The sequence below is a fragment of the Botryllus schlosseri genome, chromosome 8 (assembly GCF_051294905.1).
Source record: "Botryllus schlosseri isolate E-star chromosome 8, Bs_hap1, whole genome shotgun sequence".
NCBI lineage: Eukaryota > Metazoa > Chordata > Ascidiacea > Stolidobranchia > Styelidae > Botryllus > Botryllus schlosseri.
Window position 1 is genome coordinate 7891835 of NC_137243.1, and position 18971 is coordinate 7910805.

At 39.7% G+C, this 18971-nt stretch overlaps 4 protein-coding genes across 4 annotated transcripts in view; 2 read left to right on the forward strand and 2 right to left on the reverse strand.

Annotated features, from left to right (window-relative positions):
• Window positions 1-3439: 3439 nt before the first annotated feature.
• Window positions 3440-4514, reverse strand: LOC145445331 (stress-induced-phosphoprotein 1-like). The gene has a single exon (XM_080323520.1). It carries the CDS (start codon window positions 4407-4409, stop codon window positions 3687-3689), a length of 723 nt encoding a protein of 240 aa, XP_080179646.1. The 5' UTR covers window positions 4410-4514; the 3' UTR covers window positions 3440-3686.
• A 368-nt stretch (window positions 4515-4882) lies between these two features.
• On the forward strand, window positions 4883-8014 carry LOC145445332 (small ribosomal subunit protein uS8). Its single transcript, XM_080323521.1, has 3 exons — window positions 4883-5037; window positions 5370-5567; window positions 7752-8014. The coding sequence occupies exons 2-3, from the start codon at window positions 5398-5400 to the stop codon at window positions 7972-7974; spliced, it is 393 nt and encodes a 130-aa protein (XP_080179647.1). The 5' UTR covers window positions 4883-5037; window positions 5370-5397; the 3' UTR covers window positions 7975-8014.
• Window positions 8015-8877: 863 nt separating this feature from the next.
• On the reverse strand, window positions 8878-10610 carry LOC145445330 (uncharacterized). The gene is made up of 7 exons (XM_080323519.1): window positions 10320-10610; window positions 10155-10257; window positions 10023-10095; window positions 9817-9951; window positions 9677-9754; window positions 9588-9615; window positions 8878-9529 (listed from the first exon to the last, which is right to left on the reverse strand). Exons 1-7 carry the CDS (start codon window positions 10507-10509, stop codon window positions 9063-9065), a joined length of 1074 nt encoding a protein of 357 aa, XP_080179645.1. The 5' UTR covers window positions 10510-10610; the 3' UTR covers window positions 8878-9062.
• Window positions 10611-10873: 263 nt separating this feature from the next.
• Window positions 10874-18971, forward strand: part of LOC145445329 (uncharacterized) — a 35448-nt gene continuing 27350 nt past the window's right edge. The window contains exons 1-3 of the mRNA XM_080323516.1: window positions 10874-11030; window positions 12102-12368; window positions 13520-13662. Coding sequence (XP_080179642.1) covers window positions 12177-12368; window positions 13520-13662 — 335 coding nt within the window. The 5' untranslated portion in view covers window positions 10874-11030; window positions 12102-12176. The remainder of the gene's footprint in view (window positions 11031-12101; window positions 12369-13519; window positions 13663-18971) is intronic.

Genomic DNA, 18971 nt, shown 5'->3' on the forward strand with positions numbered 1-18971 from the left:
GAAATGTAAATAATTTTGACCAACGATGCAATAATGACGTGAAAAAATGTAGTATAGAAAAGTTCACAGTGCAGAACCTACCCGCAGGTTCGTTTTCGAACGCGAACCTCTAAATTTCTGAGGTTCACACCGGAGTTGGATCAATTGTAATTTGTAATTGAGCTGAATGTAATTAATTACATTTTTTCATGTAATTGTAATTGAAGCATTTCTATTACGTGTAATTGTAATTTGATAAAAATTTTGTTCCATTACAATTTCAATTACATCGTTATATGGAAACCTGACAATCACAACATAAAATAATCAATCAATCAATCATTTATTCGTCACACCAGTGAAAATCTGTTACGGACCAGGATGACGACGACGGGCCGCAAGGCCTTAAGGCCTTAGTACACAGTCGCCACCTGTAATAATCAGCCTATTTACATCGGTGTTCCATGCGTGCCGCGTTATAACTAGATACTTCGGCCATGCTAAACTGTTTCCCATACTTCAGTAGCAACAGAAAACTTTGTGAATTACAATATAGGCTAAACCAGTGATTCTCAAACTGGAGGCGTGACTCTTTGGGATGCGTGTTGGCATCTGAAGGGGGCGGTAAACTGAAATTTTTTTCATAACCTTCCGTACCATCAAACTATCTCTAAGGATTGCCAACATTCTGGTTTCATTGTGTGATATGACGATAGGGGGGGGGGGGGGTGGACGAAATATTTCACTGTTATAAAGGGGGGCGTGTCAAAAAAAAGAACCAGTGGGCTAAACTAAATCTTAGTATTTCAAAAATAGATGAACAGAAAATAAACTCTTCTGAAACCTGTGCTGAACCATTTCCTGCACCACGGTCAGAGTTTTTTTTAAGTCATTACGCAAGACTCGAACCAAGTCATCTGACTTGAGACTCAGGCGGCCAAGATCGACATTTCATTGTAATTTCGATGAGTAGTAAAGTAACCCCACTGTTGGAATTTCGTCTATTGGTACGGGTGGGCTACTTGAAAATGCGACCAGAAATTGCTAAAAATGAGCAAAATTATTATATTATCAATGCGAACCATTCGATATCACCAAGAGTTATAAAAAGTGGGTTTAACAAGACTCCAACTGGAAACTTAGAAGTCAACACAATAACTTGGACTCGGACTCGAGTCATAATACCATGACTCGGACTCGACCCTCTGCTCGCTGACTTGGACTCGGACTTGACTCGGTGGTGAATTGAAAATGACTCGACTTGACTCGAGTCATAAAACTATTAAAGTGAGATTGACTCGTGACTCGGAGCCTTGTGACTTGGTTACAACCCTGAGTTATCCCAATCTTGCCTCCATAATCTTGGCCAAATTTACCGGGGCCAGAAATTTTCGCACCCTAATGTTCATCAAATGCAATCTAACAGTTTCCGAGCAAGTGATGCGAACCAAAATGTTGTAATTCGTAGTTATCAGGAGGTGCTTTCCTTTTGCATTTATTTTAATTTTACACATCTTATCGGTATCATCCTTATCGTTGACGCCTTACCAATTACATTTCATTATCCTCACTCAGCTCTGAGTAGCCTAATCGTTTGATTACATTTCATTGACTGTCCTGTAGCATATTCGCTGTTAGTCAATCAAACTTTTGGTTGTTAACAGTCGCTTGAAACATTTTTCTGTGTTTGTAGTTTTCAGTACTCATGATTAGGAATAGTTCGAATACGTTCTAGTTTTTTTTTTTAATTAAAGGGTATTCTACGTATCATGAATGAAACATGAATAGCTTGAGATTGTTGCTAATTACGTCGCTACGGTTGTCAAAGAACACCTCTCTTCCTACTCAATTACATGTTTAACAGTAATTGTAATTGTAATTTGATATTTTTAGCATTGAGTAATTATAATTGTAATGTAATCGAAACATGCAAGGGAGTAATTGTAATTGAATTGAATTATCGTAATTGATCCAACTCTGGTTCACACACAGAACGCGAACGTGAACCCCACTTTCGCACCATCCCTAGCGCCTATACCCCTACACGCGCCTTACAAACAGAGGTGGTCAGTAACGAAGTACTCAAGTAGTTTCCCTCTAATTCTGGTACGTACTCAAGTAGATCTGATTTTTGCTACTTCTACTTCTACTTCGTAATATTTTGTGATCTACTTACTTACTTTTCGCTATTTTCAGTTTGTCAAGCAGAAGTAGTTCAATCTTCAAACCAGGAAGATAGCCTGAGAAATTTCGGGGCTGTTTTCACGGAGTATCAACATTTAATTTCAATAAAAGTCAAGTCAAGCCTAGAATTTTCGTCGCGCTTCGCGCGCAGTGGATACGGAGTTACCAGTATGATTTCACGAAAGCATCGGCGTATATCATTTAGGCAGCGGGTTGGCCTGGTTCCATTCACACCAAATTGTCGCCCTTCGCCCATATGAACTAATCCATCACATTATATATGACTCATCTTAACGTTTGAAACTGATGTTTCGTAATTTAGCATTTGCTTGTCATATCGAATCTAGCATGCCCTTGGCGTGTCCCAATCTGGAAAAGTGGACTCTGACTCTTTTAGTTTTAGAGCTGTTTTAGCATACCACCTTTGAAACTTACTGGACCAAAAGCATGAAATACATGTTCCACTTTTAGAAGTAGTATATATATTTCACTTTTAATTCCCAGTATCATATACTTTGAGTTATAATTAATATCAGTTCTTTTGTCTGGATAACATACATGTTGAAGTATAAAAGCAAGTGTGGTAATGCCTTGAATTTCCGGAAATAAAGCTACAAAATATGGCATGTTTACGGTCCACCATATTCTTTTATTAACGGTTACTAATCGCGCAAAGTGTTTACACCGTATCCTATACAACTTCTCCGTATAGCTCTTCGACTAAACTACGGGCCTTATAATGGGGAATGGTGCCATGCTATTTTCTAAAACATGCTGTTCGAGAACACAGATGATTAGTATCGCATCTCCATATCAATACTATCATGACGTGGATGAATGCTTATGCTATCGAAAATTGGATAGGGCCTACCTGTTGGCGTGCATCAATATGAATCAAGCTCGTTACTGTTCGAATAGCTCAATTTGCACCTTTTTACAATCCATGTGAACGAATTAGGATTGTTTTCACAACCACTTACTTACTTGAGTACTTTTAAAGTCAGTCAATTCTACTTCTACTTCAAGTAGTTTTAGGTTTATTATGGAAGAAGTACTTCTACTCATACTTGAGTAGATTTTTGTCGCTACTTCTACTTCTACTTGAGTAGCTTTCTTGACTACTTTGACCACCTCTGCTTACAAATTTATAGACTTAGGCACGATGACGTCATATCTACTGTAACAACTAATCAATAACTGCTGAAAAAATCAACCCCTTCCTAATTTTCATCCTGTAACGCCCATGCACAAATGTTTAACGAAAGGAGTCAGAATATTCCGTGCAAAACAGCCTGGAAATGTCTTCGTCAAAATTAAATGGGGTCAACCCCGTCAACGCATGTGCATATATGGCCAGTTTCGCATGTCTAGTCCATTCAACGTCTATGACGAACGCAGTCGGCTATCAAAAACGCGACCGGCTACTTTTGCAGTGAGGTAGGCTGATTTAACTTGCATCATTGTGTTATGGCTACCGCTGCAGAAGTTCATAAGTCATTGCCGTATGTCGAAGAGGCTTGGTATCATTTGGTATCAGTGGATGTAGTATTCTCATCTGGACTGTACGATGCAGTAGAAGAGGCTTGTATTACACTTTCTGCTTCACTTCCCAATTTCTTCAACAAATCTTTCGGAGGTTGCAGACGCCTCTTCATGTAGGACTCGTGGACGTTTGCTCTGACTCGCGAAAATACAATGCCGAAGATGAATGAAAAGCCAACGACAATCCATCTCATTAACTGATCCTTGACTATTCTTATTCCTAAATGCGCATCGCCTGCTATTATCAGACTGGCCATGGTAGTAAAAAGTATGATGTATTTTTTCTTCTGAAAGCTTTTTCTGCGTTGCATCTCAGCTTCTACCACATCCAAATTTGCTAATGCCTTCGTTAAACCTACGTCATGTGGATTCACCCTCAAGCCGTCCTCGTAAGATCTCCTTGCTCGTTTGTAGCTCTCAGCTGCCTCTTCCACTTGCCCCTTTCTGTAATAGCCTTTCGACCATTTGGAATTTAGGCTTATCGCTGTTTCCGCATCCTTCAAAGCGTAAAAATATTGTCGCAGTTTTAAAAAAGCTGATGATCTGTTACTGTACATAATTGGATTGGTGGGATCCAGCTCAATCGCGGCGGTAAATTCGATTACAGATTCCAAATACTCTCCGTTTCGAAAGAAAACATTGCCTTTGGCTTTTAAACTTGAAGCTTCACTAACTCGGTCGGTCGATGATGATCCTTCTGTCATGCCTCCTCAGTTTGCTGGCAAACGAAAACAAATTTGAAACACTTTTTAAGTACCCAAAGTGCCAACTTATATCATTGTTGGTAGCGTAAGATGGGTTCATGACTGAAAGGCATTGTGATGACACTATTGTCGTAAACTTATGCAATGTCACAATATCAAAATTTCGTGTAGGGATCATTTATTTTACCATAGTCGTTTACGACTATGTAAACGGCTATGATTTTACTCATAATTTTTGATTTGCGTTCCTTGAAATGAACCATTTCTCAGTTTCAATTTCCCGTTATCCTCTTTTAAAAAATAATCGATAGTAATGTCGATTTCTGAAAGGTTAGAGTTCGCCGAATAGAATTTCCCAGTCAACATTTCTGCAAAAAAACTTTTACCAGTATATTAGTTAATAGCATGAAATTTTGTTCTTCTGATACAAAAATATAAGATGCAATGATATCTTAAATGTTTCAATGTAATGGTTTAGTTGTTACTAGCCCACCTCTAGTCGTCGATGTACAGAAAGGCTCCGTCTAAGAATTTCTCCGTATCAATGATGATCACATGTGTCGGTACGAAGCGCAACCAAGCGTGAAAACCGACTGGCTTCTTCCTTTCTTGTGCTAACGCCGTTCGGGTGGGTTGAGTTTTACTGGTCTGATGTCTGTTTTCTAAATTGTAGTGTGTTATATTGTTATTACGGCTCCGATTTCCACTCTTACCGAGTGTGTAGCTTTTGAGAATACTATTCAAACCGAAGTTTCGTCATCTCGACTTGGAATCTTCGTGATCTTTCCAATGGAAGCGTTGAAGTTGAAAGTGGCATACTAAGTTTTTTAGTTATCGCCTTAAATATGGACATTTCGACTGCAATTTGTTATAGTTGTGAGAATATTCTGATCCGCCTCTGATTCTATGAATAGTGGAATCTTCTGCTGTAGCAAACTAATGTATTCATTGTATATGAAGGTTCATTGGTGGAACTAAACCGGACATAATGGTGCGTATGAATGTATTGGCCGATGCGCTGAAGTCGATTTGCAACGCAGAAAAGCGTGGAAAGAGGCAGGTCCTTATTCGACCATGCTCGAAAGTCATCGTGAAATTCCTCTGCGTGATGATGAGACATGGATACATCGGAGAATTTGAGATTGTCGATGATCATAGGTATGATTTGATTAGAATTGTTAATGATGCGGTCGTTCGTATAAAAATATTGATGGTTATTGAAGGGGTTGTAACACGACAATCCGCAATAATGCTTTGGTCAGTTCTATTCAGTTTGCAAACGGTATTCAACCAGTATTGATAAGTTTCTGGTACAAATGCACTCTTAACATGTAGACTGCAGGATGTAGTGAAGTGAAAATATCGTGATTTACTTATTGTACTCAATGTCAATTACAGAAAAAAGTCCAATATTAACCAAATTATTGAAATTAACCTTGACTCCCTTTTGAATGTGGAATCTTTGAATATATATATATTGCGGCGGAGTACTTGATTTTATTTGTATGCCAATTTTGAACGAGGTATAGCCTCAGCAACTGCTGCACTATGCCTCTCATTTTGTTCAACTTTGTCAGGGGATATGTGTGGATTTTTTCAATCAATGAATTGTCGCCAAACGTCGCATGATTTCCAGTGAATTCGGCCCTCGGTCACTTCGGCCCTCGGTAAATTCGACCCTCGGTAAATTCGGCCCCCGGTAAATTCGGCCAGGTACAGGGTAACAATAACATTACCTAACCTTAACCCTAACCTAAGCCTAACCTAATCATAACCCTAACCTAATCTTAACCCTAACCCTAACCTCCTAATCACTTGATAATAATATAATTATGTAATATAATTCACATTAATAGTTGGTAATACAATTTTACACAAAATTCTCCGAGGGCCGAATTTACCGATTGAATTCGGTGCTCAGGAAATATCTGCGATATCTCCCGTGACTGTGTGATATACGCACACCCTGACCTCCAAATCACTCGATAATAATATAATTATGTAATTCATTCACATTAATAGTTGGTAATACATTTTTATACAAAATTCTCCGAGGGACGAATTTACCGAGTAAATTCGGCCATCGGTAAATTCGGCCCCGTGAATGTCCGCGCTATCTCCCGCGATTACGCGATCTACGCATACCCTGACATCCAAATCACTTTATATTAGCATAATTATGTAATTAATTCATGTTAACGGTTGGTAATACATTTTAATAAAATATTCTCGGAGGGCCGAATTTACCGAGGAATCGAGTTTTGTAATTGTCATGCAACAGTACTGTCTGGCTCTTCTCAGCACCACTCTCGTTTCGCCAGACAGAATTGTTGCGTCACAATGCCAAAACTCGATCACAATGCAAATTGCTAGGCTGATTTTTGGGGGTTCCAGGACCATAAACCGAATAAAACTTATATTTTAGTATTTAGTACAGCAGCAGCTTTCCATTGATACCCGTTTTATCGAATTTTGCGCTCGGCAAGCCGGTCAAAAATGACGGTAAAGTTGCCTTCGGTCAAATGAAAAGTACGACGTAACCCAAATGCAGTGAGCTGTTCACTCTCGATGTGTCCACACCATATAGGACACTATGGTAAAAACTTCGAAGTAGGTATCTTGTTGCCAGAATGAAAATCATGACAATTAGATGTTATCACAATTGGTTTTCTTTTTTCGGCCATCACTATGGCACTGAAATGATGTTGCGACATATATATAGTAACCTATTTGTCGTTTCCGTGCTTATGTGACTGAGTTACGAACGACTGACCAATATTTTGATGCTCTCATGTTGCGAAGAAAGCTCATACTATACTACTCTTTGTGATGAATTGATTGTTAGTCACCAAGGGATTATTTTGTTACACCTACTTTGACTACTACTAAACTTGAATCATGACAAGCGATATCTGACTTGGATTCTGGTAACATGCTCAAATCGTTGTTCCCAGCTTTAGCGTTAACACATAATTGCGTTGTACATTGTGTGTGACTTGTTCAGATGAAGAATATAGCCCAAAGATATTATTATTGCCACCAAAATCTTGTAGAAAAGGTTTATACACAGTATAATTGAATCTAATGCTTGCCACCAAAATCTTGTAGATAAGGTTTATACACAGTATAATTGAATCAAATGCAACTTATGAGCATGCCTGCATGAAGTTGAACTTGTGACTGGCGTATTTGAAAAGAATTCTGTATAGTTACTTGTTGGTCAGTTATGCTGCTTACTTTCAAGCTTATCACATTTTCTTATATTTTATAATACTTACTATCCTTTTCCCATCCTATCACACTATACTGATATGTGAATTATTTTTTCCTGCACTTTTACAGGGCTGGCAAGATTGTGGTTCATTTGAATGGAAGATTGAACAAATGCGGTGTTGTCGCTCCAAGATTCGATATCCAACTCAGGGATATGGAGAAGTGGCAAAACAGCCTTTTACCATCGAGACAGTTTGGATACATCGTCTTGACCACCAGCTCCGGTATCATGGATCATGAAGAGGCTCGGCGAAAACACACTGGTGGAAAAATTCTTGGGTTTTTCTTCTGAAGTTTGAAACCGTTGTGGAATAAATAAGTATCTAAAACGACTGCTGTTTGTATTGATGTGTTGCCAGATTGCTGGGAAATAGTAGTTAGATGGAGTAGATGGCATTAAATCTGATTGCGATATGTGGTTCGAAATATTATTGCGCTGTCTTCAAAAACGAAGCAAAACAATTTTGACTCAATTCCAACCCGTAGAAGCAGATTTATTGAGTTTTTTAATGATAATTCTTGGATAATCCACCGATCAAGGACAGTCCCAGAATTATCAAAGAAAAACTCATATAATTCCGCTTCTACGGGTTGGAATTGACTCAAATTCTTTTTGCATTGTTTTTTTTGCATTGTTTTTGAAGACATCACAACGATTTCATGGGGTTGACAAAAAAAATTTTTGTGTGAATTCAAAATTTTCAACCTGTACGAAATCCGTGAAGACCGGTTGGAATGGATTCAAATTTGATGTGCGTCGTTTTTCAAGGCAACCTAATGATTTGATCAATTAGCCAGCAAGATTCAGGAAAAACAGTTTGAACAGCTCTAATGGACATGCTGCTTGGCGGCGACAAAGCTATTGTAACCCACCAAACCTATTTCAACAACAAAACTGGATTTTGAAATACCTTCTCCCGAGCAAGCATGTAATGATATGCAAGGTGCTGCTACGCTAGCCTGGATACCTTTGTATAACCTTTTGTCATAAAAAAAAGCCCATTATCACTCCGATAATATGGCTTTGACATGAAGAAATTGGCCATTATGGCACATTGTTCAGTGTTTTGATAAATAAATTGAATGACCTGCGGGAAATTTGGCAACTTGTTTCGTCTCTCCTGTTCATACCAACGCTGTCACTGAGGCGCTTTAGAGTTGCATCTGCATCATCAATAAATCACGAAACAGCCAATTCCAACCAATGCTGTAATGTAATTCTCGCAAACGAAAGTATGGAAATCATCACAATTGAACTGAAGCATTAGATATCACAGTGCAAAGATCCGGATGCACTGCAAAACCTTTCAATCTCGCTCCCACAAATTGCACAATACTGACACTTGTACCAACAGCGTCCATCGGGCACAGATCCGCGAGTCACGTGTTCCTCTTCAACACAAAAAAGCCTGCAAGTGCTGCAGCGGCTGCGACCCCCAAGGACAGGTGCGGCAGGTAGCCTCCCAACACGGATTCTTCCTGGTTCGCGCGTTGCTCAATTTTTTTAGGCTCATCTCTTACGGTCATATCTGCGCTAGATGGTTGATCAATGTGAATAGTGGCAGTTGCGGCCTCTTGCTCTACAGATGGCTCTGAGACGTTGGACACAGGATTCTGTTCTGCATATTCGGATTGTGGTGGTATCTCTATTCCTTCACGGCCCATTGCTTCGATGTAAGATTGAGTTAACATAGGCTTTTCCACCATTTCAGGCGGCGTGGCTAAACTTTCCCGGTCGTCGTCGGTGTTGATGGAAGATGGGACTGAAAACGGTGGACTGCTTTGTAGTGATAATGGTTCTAGTCTTTGGTCTCGTGGAGTCATGTCGAAGCTTTGACCTTGGTTACCTAAAATGAAGTAAACTGAAGACTCTGCTGCTTCGTCAAATTAATGCATAGGACTTACCGAGGCTTTCTGCAATGCAACTTTTCATCTAAACACAAAATTATATATTGATAGGATGAAATCAGAAAAATACACAATATAAACATCACCTCTTCTGGGTCTAGGACGACTATGCTCTGTGAGAAATCACCTTGACCATGGCTTTGTGATAAAGCCGCAATTCCTTTCTGTTAAAAACACACTTTATTATGTCAAATCAGAAGGCCGACCACGAGTGATAAACACTCACCCATCCGCCATGGGAGTTTATGAATTCTGCCGTTACTTTTCTCATGTAGCGTACGCCAATATCTATCACATGACCGATTTTGTCTTTTCCGTGGACTTCACACGTTTTATAAATTAGATGTGTCAATAAAGCAACCTGGAACAGAAATCGGCCAGATTGCATTAGAAATTGCATCACATTTTGAGTAGTACAACAATAGTGCTTACTTTCTCCATGGAATCAATAGGTGGATGTATAAAGGCTTCGGCACATTCAGTGAAAACATCTTGTTCCAGGAAGCTTGAACATGGCGTGCGATTTAAAAACAACTGATAATAAGTTCGTAGTAATTGAATTACCTCTGTAAAGTTTTCAAACACTCTCGCAATCGCAGTGAGTCCACAGTGGTCTTGTTCGTTGCACCCACAAGATAGTCGGCGGACAGCACCAGAGGTATCAATTCTAAAATTGGAACGCGATATGCAATTTTCAACTTGACGTTTTCAAATCATAACCAAGCATACCATTATCTTCCCCGAATTCGGCAGCCTCTTGAGTAGCGACATCGCACAACCCGCGGAGATTTTCTTTACCTGACAGAGACACGTTCTGCACATCGGCATTTCCATAACGAACGACGTATTTTAAACAAACGAACGTGCATTGATCCAGAAAGGACAACGTATCAGTTTTTGGGCTTGTTATGCCATCCATTGCCTATAACTATAGCCGCAAACGTACCATACGGGATCAAATAAATCAGATACTACAAACAAATCTGTGCATACTGCAGTGCGGAAGGACTACGTAAATAAGGTCAACGGGGCGCCGCAAGTGTTGTCATTGAAACAAATAATGTCAAGTTTATTCATAAAATGTTAATGTGGCGGCAGAAATGTCATCAATTGCGATTGCTTGCAGAATATACTTTAATAAAATGAAGTTGATAGGACGCATTTTTACTTGAAACCAACGATGATATATTGCTAGAATCCACTCAAGATGTGAACTGAAGGTGACAGTAGCAAGCAAGATGGCGTGTCGCAGATCACTATGGCAACTCTTATCAAAGCCAGAAAATCACAGTACTGTAACACCTGGAGCTGATACATACGAATGTGTAAGTTCTGAGCATAGTTTATGTCGTGAAAAAAAGGATCATGTCTAGAATTTGCATCATTGGGCATGAAGTCTAGCCAGATAAAGAATTGCCCCATAGCGACCCGATTGATGAGGTGAGACAGGACAAAAGCTATATACTTTTTCAAGGTTTTTGTAATTATTTTCGTGGATATCAACGCCATATGACTGTAGCTCGTAGGCTTCACGCAGCTGTAAGAGCAAATTTGACTTGCGAGATTTATTAATAAACTATTAGTTCGTAATCTCTAGTGATTATCTGTCAAAGTACGGCATTTGATCGGGACCTACGGCCATATCATGCTCATTCGATTATCGTAGCTTCTTGTTGTCTTGCTAAATGAGTTCGTAGTCCATGATATAGGTTTCAAGTTTTCAACAGATGATCGGAAATGTGCTTTATAATATGGCTATGCTATTTTGCGTGGTAATACGGGCGGATTTGGTCTGATTGTTGAACAGTCTGTTCAACCTGTATTTGTATCGCTGAAACAGGACTGGACTCGATACTACACGGCATTTCGCGATTGTTATGCGCCGTTCTGTGTTTTACTTGTGTGATACAATGGCATATTCTTAATCATCCGAGACGAGAGTTGAAATACCCACTGGAAGAGATGCCAATTGTAAAATCGATCGCTGACGACTACCGACAAATTATCTGTCGTAGCGAAGGTGTAATTACCGGCACTGCTTCATTATAAATTATGGTTCGGATTCACGAGGTATATCCAGCAATTGCCATCAAATCAATTCGAATTGTGCAATCTAGTTGTTTACTCGTCAGGCTGGGAGATTTGCCGGTATTGGTTTAGTCGGAGTCAGGTTTGCATTTGAAAATTACAAAACGATTAGCTCTAATTTTCCGTTTCTTTTTCGGCCTCTCAGCACATATTATATCTGTTGCTTTTCAATGTCGTCAATTCCGCCCCTCCTCATTGCGATAGATCGGCGTATTTGATTCAAATTATATTTTATCACAATATCCTCGAGAACTAAGTTGGTGTGCTGGGAAAAATATCTGTGTGCTGTGCCGGGTCACCGGGTGGAGTCCAAACATCGTATTTTGCAGGGTATAATTGCAGTGAAATTACTGCGGTGTTAAACCGCACAATTTTTGGATTGCATCAGGTCTATAGAATATACACTAGTGAATAATTGTTCAGTGAAACTGTGTCGGACACTGCGTCGGATATAGTGCCGAAGGAATAAGCTGCGAGTCGCAACTGGTCCGCCGGGAGATGACGGCTATCGAGCCACATCAACTAGAATCGTTCTACCCTAGTTCCACCTCGAGACAGCCAGTCACGATGCAACAGCCTGAAACAGCGAAAAATGTAAAGGTTTACGTAAATGGGGATAAATACAACCCTGGACGGCGATTTGTGGTCAATCGCAGACACGTTCAAAATTTCGATGGATTTTTGAATATGGTAAGTCGTTTATACCGTCTCACCAGAATATACTTCTTCCCTTCTATCAAATTTCGGAGCATTAAGACTGCGACGTATCAAGTTCACAATTTACAAGATTTGTATGAGTGATTGAGGTTGATCATAATATTTGAAGCAGTTTATGGGGACTAAACTTTAGCAACTGCACCATCTATCACTGTGATCATAGTGATCACTTTGAAAGCTATTGGTCATTATAAAAGTGATGTGGCGCTGTCGAGTGTACAGTACACCCGGTTATAGAAATCAACGTTTCGCCAAGAACTGGGACGTGATGACATATCGTTTTCTGCGGAACTGCGTTTTGGGTACTTGTAATGTACTGTACACCCCCTGTTCACCTATTATGTCGACATCGCGATCATCAATATTAATACCTATAACACCGGATGCTCTCAAATCTGTGCTGTCGACGAAACATTGATATTGTCCATGAATATTTCAATAGGCGCGATATTCGTACATTTCCTTGTGGGTGACGATAATGGTATTTCATCGAGGCTCCTGTTTCATTACGTTTAATTCGGGGGAGCGAGTGACGCAGTTGGTTAAGCGCCAGAAAGGCGTCGAAACAACTTGGAGTAGTATTTAAATCAGACATCCGCCTTGGCCCAGCTAGAACATGTTACCAAGAGGCGTGTACTGCACACGGCATAAAAAGTAACAAAAGATAGCATTAAAAGGGCAACGATGAAAATGAAGTGCCATGTGACTGTAGGCGATGTCGATATGTCACATCGTGGTCCGGTAATATCGAGCGCTACATAATACCGTGGGGTCACATCGGTACCAAACATTTCTTTGGACTCGCAAAACCACGCAACTCCACTGTGATACCTCGTCACTGGGTGTCTGTTTAATTTCTGTACTTCGTGCTGGTGGATTGGATAACTAGGACGAAAATATGGGGCGAGCATATAGCCATCTCAGCGACGAAATTGCCGCACATTACAGCTTACAAGGTTACAATGCCCATAATTCCAAATAACATCGCGGCAAAAGGGTCCTTAATTCATACCTCGCTGAATAGGTCAGTGACCTGGACCTGAATATATTTAGCAGCTATTATGGTGAGCCGTTCCGAAGTCGCGAGAGCGTTTATTATCAAGTTATCTGCGTGTACTTATCAGGTTACCAACGGTTTGAAGCCTTCGTTCGGTGCGGTGAGGCATATTTACACACCGAATCATGGACACAAAGTTACCCAACTGGAAGGCATAAACAGCGGGATGGCAATCGTAGCAGGGGGGTCGGAGAGGTTCCGAAAATTGGCGTAAGTATAGCTTTGCTACCTCCAACAGTAGCGTGTTTTGTCAATGTATCAAACGCGGTCATTTTCTTGTTGTTATTGCGGAATGCTGAGCATCGTCTACGGCTGTAAGCCACTTAACTGAGAACACGAGTCTCTGTCATCTGGAAACATTGCATGAACCTCTGAATATTAACCACTTGCTTAGTAACACAATTTGAGCTTAGTGGTCTGATACAGCTTACTTATGAGTTATTAATATTACCTTGTGACCAGGGTCGGCCATTGACTAATTGTCCTTGCTGACGTGTAGCTGCATGGCTTATCGGAATCAGAATCATCTATTCGCAATTTAAGCAGTTTATTCTGCAGCAAGAATTGCGATATAATCAGAAGATAGAAAGGAGACGAAGCAACTAGACAAAGTAAAAGAAAACCCCAACTTAATGCCTTATTTTTTTCAATGCGTTGTTGTGGCGATAAGTGTCGTGGCAACTGAATTTATTGGTGAAACGGTAAACGGGTTTCTGTTGATACACTTTTTTAGTTGTAAATATTTTGCTGCGAATTTGCTTATTGTATAAACTCGAAACATCCTTGATTCAGCGATAACAAACAAGAAACGAATTTGTAGAATTTCGACCTGTATAGGCCATTTTTTTATTGAAGTATGCAACCAGTAAATGCTCCCAATAAACTCAATGTACCTGTCGAGATTTGCTGATAACTTTCAATTCATTCGTAGCTCAGTATGTGCATGTGCACTGTGCAATGCGCAGAATTGACAGCTCCGGCCGTTTATGTGACAATATGGTCTCGTATATATAACCGAGGATAAATAGTTTACGGAATTTGACACATTGCGAACAGTTTGGATCATTGATACCATACTATTTCGATTGTATGTTAAGCCTACTTTGAAGCCGTGACCGGTACTCGAACTTGTTGAGCGTAATCGAATCAGGCTTCTTAATTAATAAACTACCGTACGCCGCAACCGCGTAGACATTGAAGTGACGTGTTGTTTATACAGTCCTGAATGGAAGCATTACATTACGGTATGCTCCTAGTCGGACTCATGGCAATAGAAATGCTTCATTTGTGCCGTCTATGTTAGAATAACATCCATCGGCGTTGTGGGTGTGCTCGCGGTGATACAACATCGATAGCGGTGTGTAACGGTACGGCGAATTGTCGCGACCCTTTTGTGTGCGAGGCAACCGATTCCGGTGTGTGATTCTGGATTGTTTTGTTTTACTTGAGAATGCACAGGTGTGCGGCGGCTGATTGTCTCATTCTCATAGTCACTGAATGATTGGCCGACATCACCAGAATGGAAACGGTGTATAATCCGACACATGTTTTTGATGAAAAACTAGCCATCGGTCAGATACCAATAGTGATACTAAAATTTACATGCGTCAACATTTTAAATTGATATTTTTGACGGAATTTCTCCAACAGATTATATGTTATTCCTCTTTAAACACAAGTCCGAATTTATCTTTCGCATCGCAGCCCGCTATTATATCCGATATAATTTGATTTACGAGCTCACAACCTTCGACGATACTAAACTGCATGCAAGTGAAATTTAGAATGGGGAAAGAGACTATTTCTGCCTTCTTCTTTATCTTTCAGAATCTCCAAAAGGATCAATCTCCCCCAATAAGCTCCTTGTAATCATTGCTCTGTGATATCCTCTGTTACTCTCGCCTTTTCCATATCCTCTTTCAGAACATCCAACATCTCCTCCATTGCCTGCCTAGAAAATATTTGTGCCGCAACCACTAAAAGCGTATGTTGAATGGACCCGCGGTTCTCTGTTTTCCTATATTTGACTCTATGTAGTAGGTGATCTGTAACGGAATACGTCTACTTTTTCGGAGTATCAAATTTGGTTTTTCTTACTTGAACTACTATGTATTTAGATCAGTAGTTCTCAACCGCCGGTCCGTGGCAAGCTTCCTGCCGGTCCGCCAAATATATCAGAATTCTATATATCAATTACATAATGCAAGAAGTTAGACACGTTTCCATTAATTAGAGAAATAAAACATCAAATTTATATTGATTCAGAAGTTTGGGATGTATTTTTCGTCATGGTGTCATTATACTCATAATAGAGAGTTCACGGTCGACTTTGGGCTTACGTCACAATGGCGAAAGTGTTGTACGAAACTCCTGTAACATTATAGAGATTGTAGGATCTCTATAGTCGCATACAACTCGTTTCGGACGTGTTTTATGGTAAAGTTTGGAGACTTTTAAACAAAGTTCGTTAAATTGCAATTACGCGACACTTGGAGGTTATAGCAAACAGCAATGTCGTATTTCTTTCAAAAGATACCGAGCCTTCGCAATCAAGTTAGTGGTCTTTACTGGAACTTCGCGACCTTTGACTTGCAGAAACTTCGATACAACTAAGTATACTTACATATAACTACTGTAAAAAAGGTAGCACTGAATGAAGTTTCCAATATTACATTTGAGTTGCATGCATTTTTCGTAATTAAATTCTGGGTTAATTTTGATTTTGAGGGTTCACCGATTAGCAATATTTGTTTTAAAGGTTGACAACCACTGATTTAGACCACTTCTGCTTCTAATTAAACAATTTTTGTTAGACAAAACTACTTATATTTTACAATTTGGATTTCTAAAAGTATAAGGAACTTTTAGGATAAGTTTGCATCACTTTTTATGAGCGAAATTGTTTGAAGAACCGCGCTATTTTCGAAGATTGCTACATTACGCAGTCATTTTTACGTTCGTCGCGAAGATACATCTGGCAATTTTGAAAGTATCCACCTCCGATTACCCGCTAAAAGTATGCAACCCTGCGACGTTCTACTTGTAATTGTGTAGAAATTTACAGCATTACCGGTGCCTACGATAACTTATTACCCTCACGACTTTGTCCACCACTGGCGCAGTACATGCACCCTCTTCTCTCTTGTGGGTCGGTCAAACTTTTGATCCCAGTGTCCGCAATATTGTCCCTTGACAAACTTAGATATAGCGACACGGTTACGAACATGCGTGATGTAGTATTCAGGTCGATTGTGCGAAAATACGCCGCAGTTTGTCTGTACGTTCGCTCTATAGGCTGATTATAATGACTTTTATATACTATCCCCAACTCTGGCTCTCTGGCCCTATCGATAATGAAACACTGATCTTGTCTGTTGAAATGAATAAACTTGTGTCACAATCATCGCTTGTATATGAAGTCGGATGGTTGTTTAAAAACCGCAAATATGATATCAAACACCTTTCGAATCAAATCATATATAACAGGACCACACACACCAGATTACATGTATCAAGAAGTATCATGTGTTTAGATACTTGATATCAATAGGGCACGCAAACAAATTCATAGAGGCAATTGTGTCAAATAGGGTCGTCAACCCTTGTTTGTAACTAATATCTTGACAATGTGTATACAGATGGTGTTCCGCTCGCATTATGTGCGCAGTCTTATTACCTTTTTAAATAACTCGGATATTCAAAATCACTCCGTGCTATGTCAACGCTTAAATAGAAAGATTACTCAACGGCAGTGATCGTGACGGAGACTATTTTAATCTAGCGATTGACTGCGTTTTGCCGAATTGGCACATCAATTCTTTATTCGTCCCCACCACTATTCGATGATTTCAGGAATAACTATTTTAAAGTGCGTAAAACCGTTGGACGATCCATAAAAGCCACAAAAAATACGTTATACATCGTCAATGCTGGCTCCATGCTACAAGCGAAATGTATTTGTTGCGTGGCGAGTAAGGCTGAGAAAAATCGAGTTGCTGGGGATGCGATTCCTATTCGAGTATTCGCGTATCACCTATTATATAGGATGTCATACCAGTATTGATGCCGTAAAGTTCAAGTATGTAATTTTTACGGCCACAATTAAAATACGTCCCAGTTAGATGTCATTAACAATGATTTTGTAATTCTTGACCATGACTATTCAGTTTTCATAGCTCTGTGTGATCATGACCATTGACCATGCTGTGGCTCGATCATTACTTAACAGAAATGTCGTGTCACTGGTATCCATAAATTGATTGAACTACTTAGCCTTGTGCAACATGCTTTGGATGCTGATTGCATGGTTTTTTAAACCTAGGTTTCAAGGTCCCCACGGTGGTACGAAAGCATCGAAATTATATTACTCGCCGTTTATATAATTTCTAATCGCAGCTGGGGCATAATTTCGTTACTAGAAAGAAAATAGACTCTCACCTCACCTCTGACCCGAATGCACTGATAAGGTTGTTCAAAAAATTTTTTTGGCAATTTTTTCTGTCTACCCCGTAAAAATTATTGAGTTATCTAAAAATACGATGCATAACAATTTTGGTTAAATTCCAACCGGTAGAAGCGGAGTTAATGCAGATGAAAGTTTTAGATTTGAAAACCTAGTATTGACGGTGGGTAATCCCAGAATTAATGAAAAACTCGAAAAACTTCGCTTCCACGGGTTGGAATTGTTTTTTTTTTTGCATCGTTTTTGTAGACAACTTGACAATTTCATGGGTTAGAAAATTTAAAATTATCAAAGTGCAATAGCTTCACTGGTACTGGTTGGAATTGAGCCAAATTGGGTGTGCCGCTATTTTTTTAGCCAACCTAACAATTTTATGAAATAGCCGCAAAAACGTGAAATAGAAAGTTATTTTTACAACCCTAATCACTTTCATAAAAATGAAATGCCAAATTCATCAAGTGCCGAATTCACTGGAAACCATTTAATACCGAATCGTTGTGCGCTGTGCCCAGCCCGATTGGCGAGTAAAGTGATGGCGAAATCCTGTGACCATATGAAATATGCGCGTACAATATATGTCTGTTTTGATTTGAGACCAAATCACACTAGCACCGCAGTTCACAAATAAATCTTTTCCGTGCCGTACCTGGCGACTGATAAGCTTCGTGAAAACTTCATATATCAACTATTTGTTGGCGCGGTTTCCATAGCTCTGTCTCCGAGACATTCTAACGAACTACTCCGGTGTTGATGTATGTAATCAAGGCACGGCAGACCATCCCTTTGTTGCTCAAGTGTGTTTTATGTAAACCTATAACTGTACGCATGGATTAGTTATTTACACTTTCGAATATACTAGGATTCACATCTCGTGCCATCAATCACGGTGCTATAGGGGCTGTTTGCTGGGTGTTCTTGGATTTTAACAAATATTGACCAAACGCGATGTCCGTGATCGGCGCACACATTTTTGAGGCCTTAATAGTAGCGACGCCTTTATTATCCTTCATGTCTGGACTTGGCCTATGGGCAGCGCACTCTTTAGGCGGCTTGAATA

Coding starts and splice junctions, on each gene's coding strand:
- LOC145445332 (XM_080323521.1), top strand. CDS start 5,398: ATGGTGCGTATGAATGTATTGGCCGATGCGCTGAAGTCGATTTGCAAC. Junction 5,568..7,751: donor GAGATTGTCGATGATCATAG/GTATGATTTGAT, acceptor GCACTTTTACAG/GGCTGGCAAGATTGTGGTTC.
- LOC145445330 (XM_080323519.1), bottom strand. CDS start 10,509: ATGGATGGCATAACAAGCCCAAAAACTGATACGTTGTCCTTTCTGGAT. Junction 9,616..9,676: donor TCGTCCTAGACCCAGAAGAG/GTGATGTTTATA, acceptor TTTTGTGTTTAG/ATGAAAAGTTGCATTGCAGA. Junction 9,530..9,587: donor TTGCATTGCAGAAAGCCTCG/GTAAGTCCTATG, acceptor ACTTCATTTTAG/GTAACCAAGGTCAAAGCTTC.
- LOC145445331 (XM_080323520.1), bottom strand. CDS start 4,409: ATGACAGAAGGATCATCATCGACCGACCGAGTTAGTGAAGCTTCAAGT.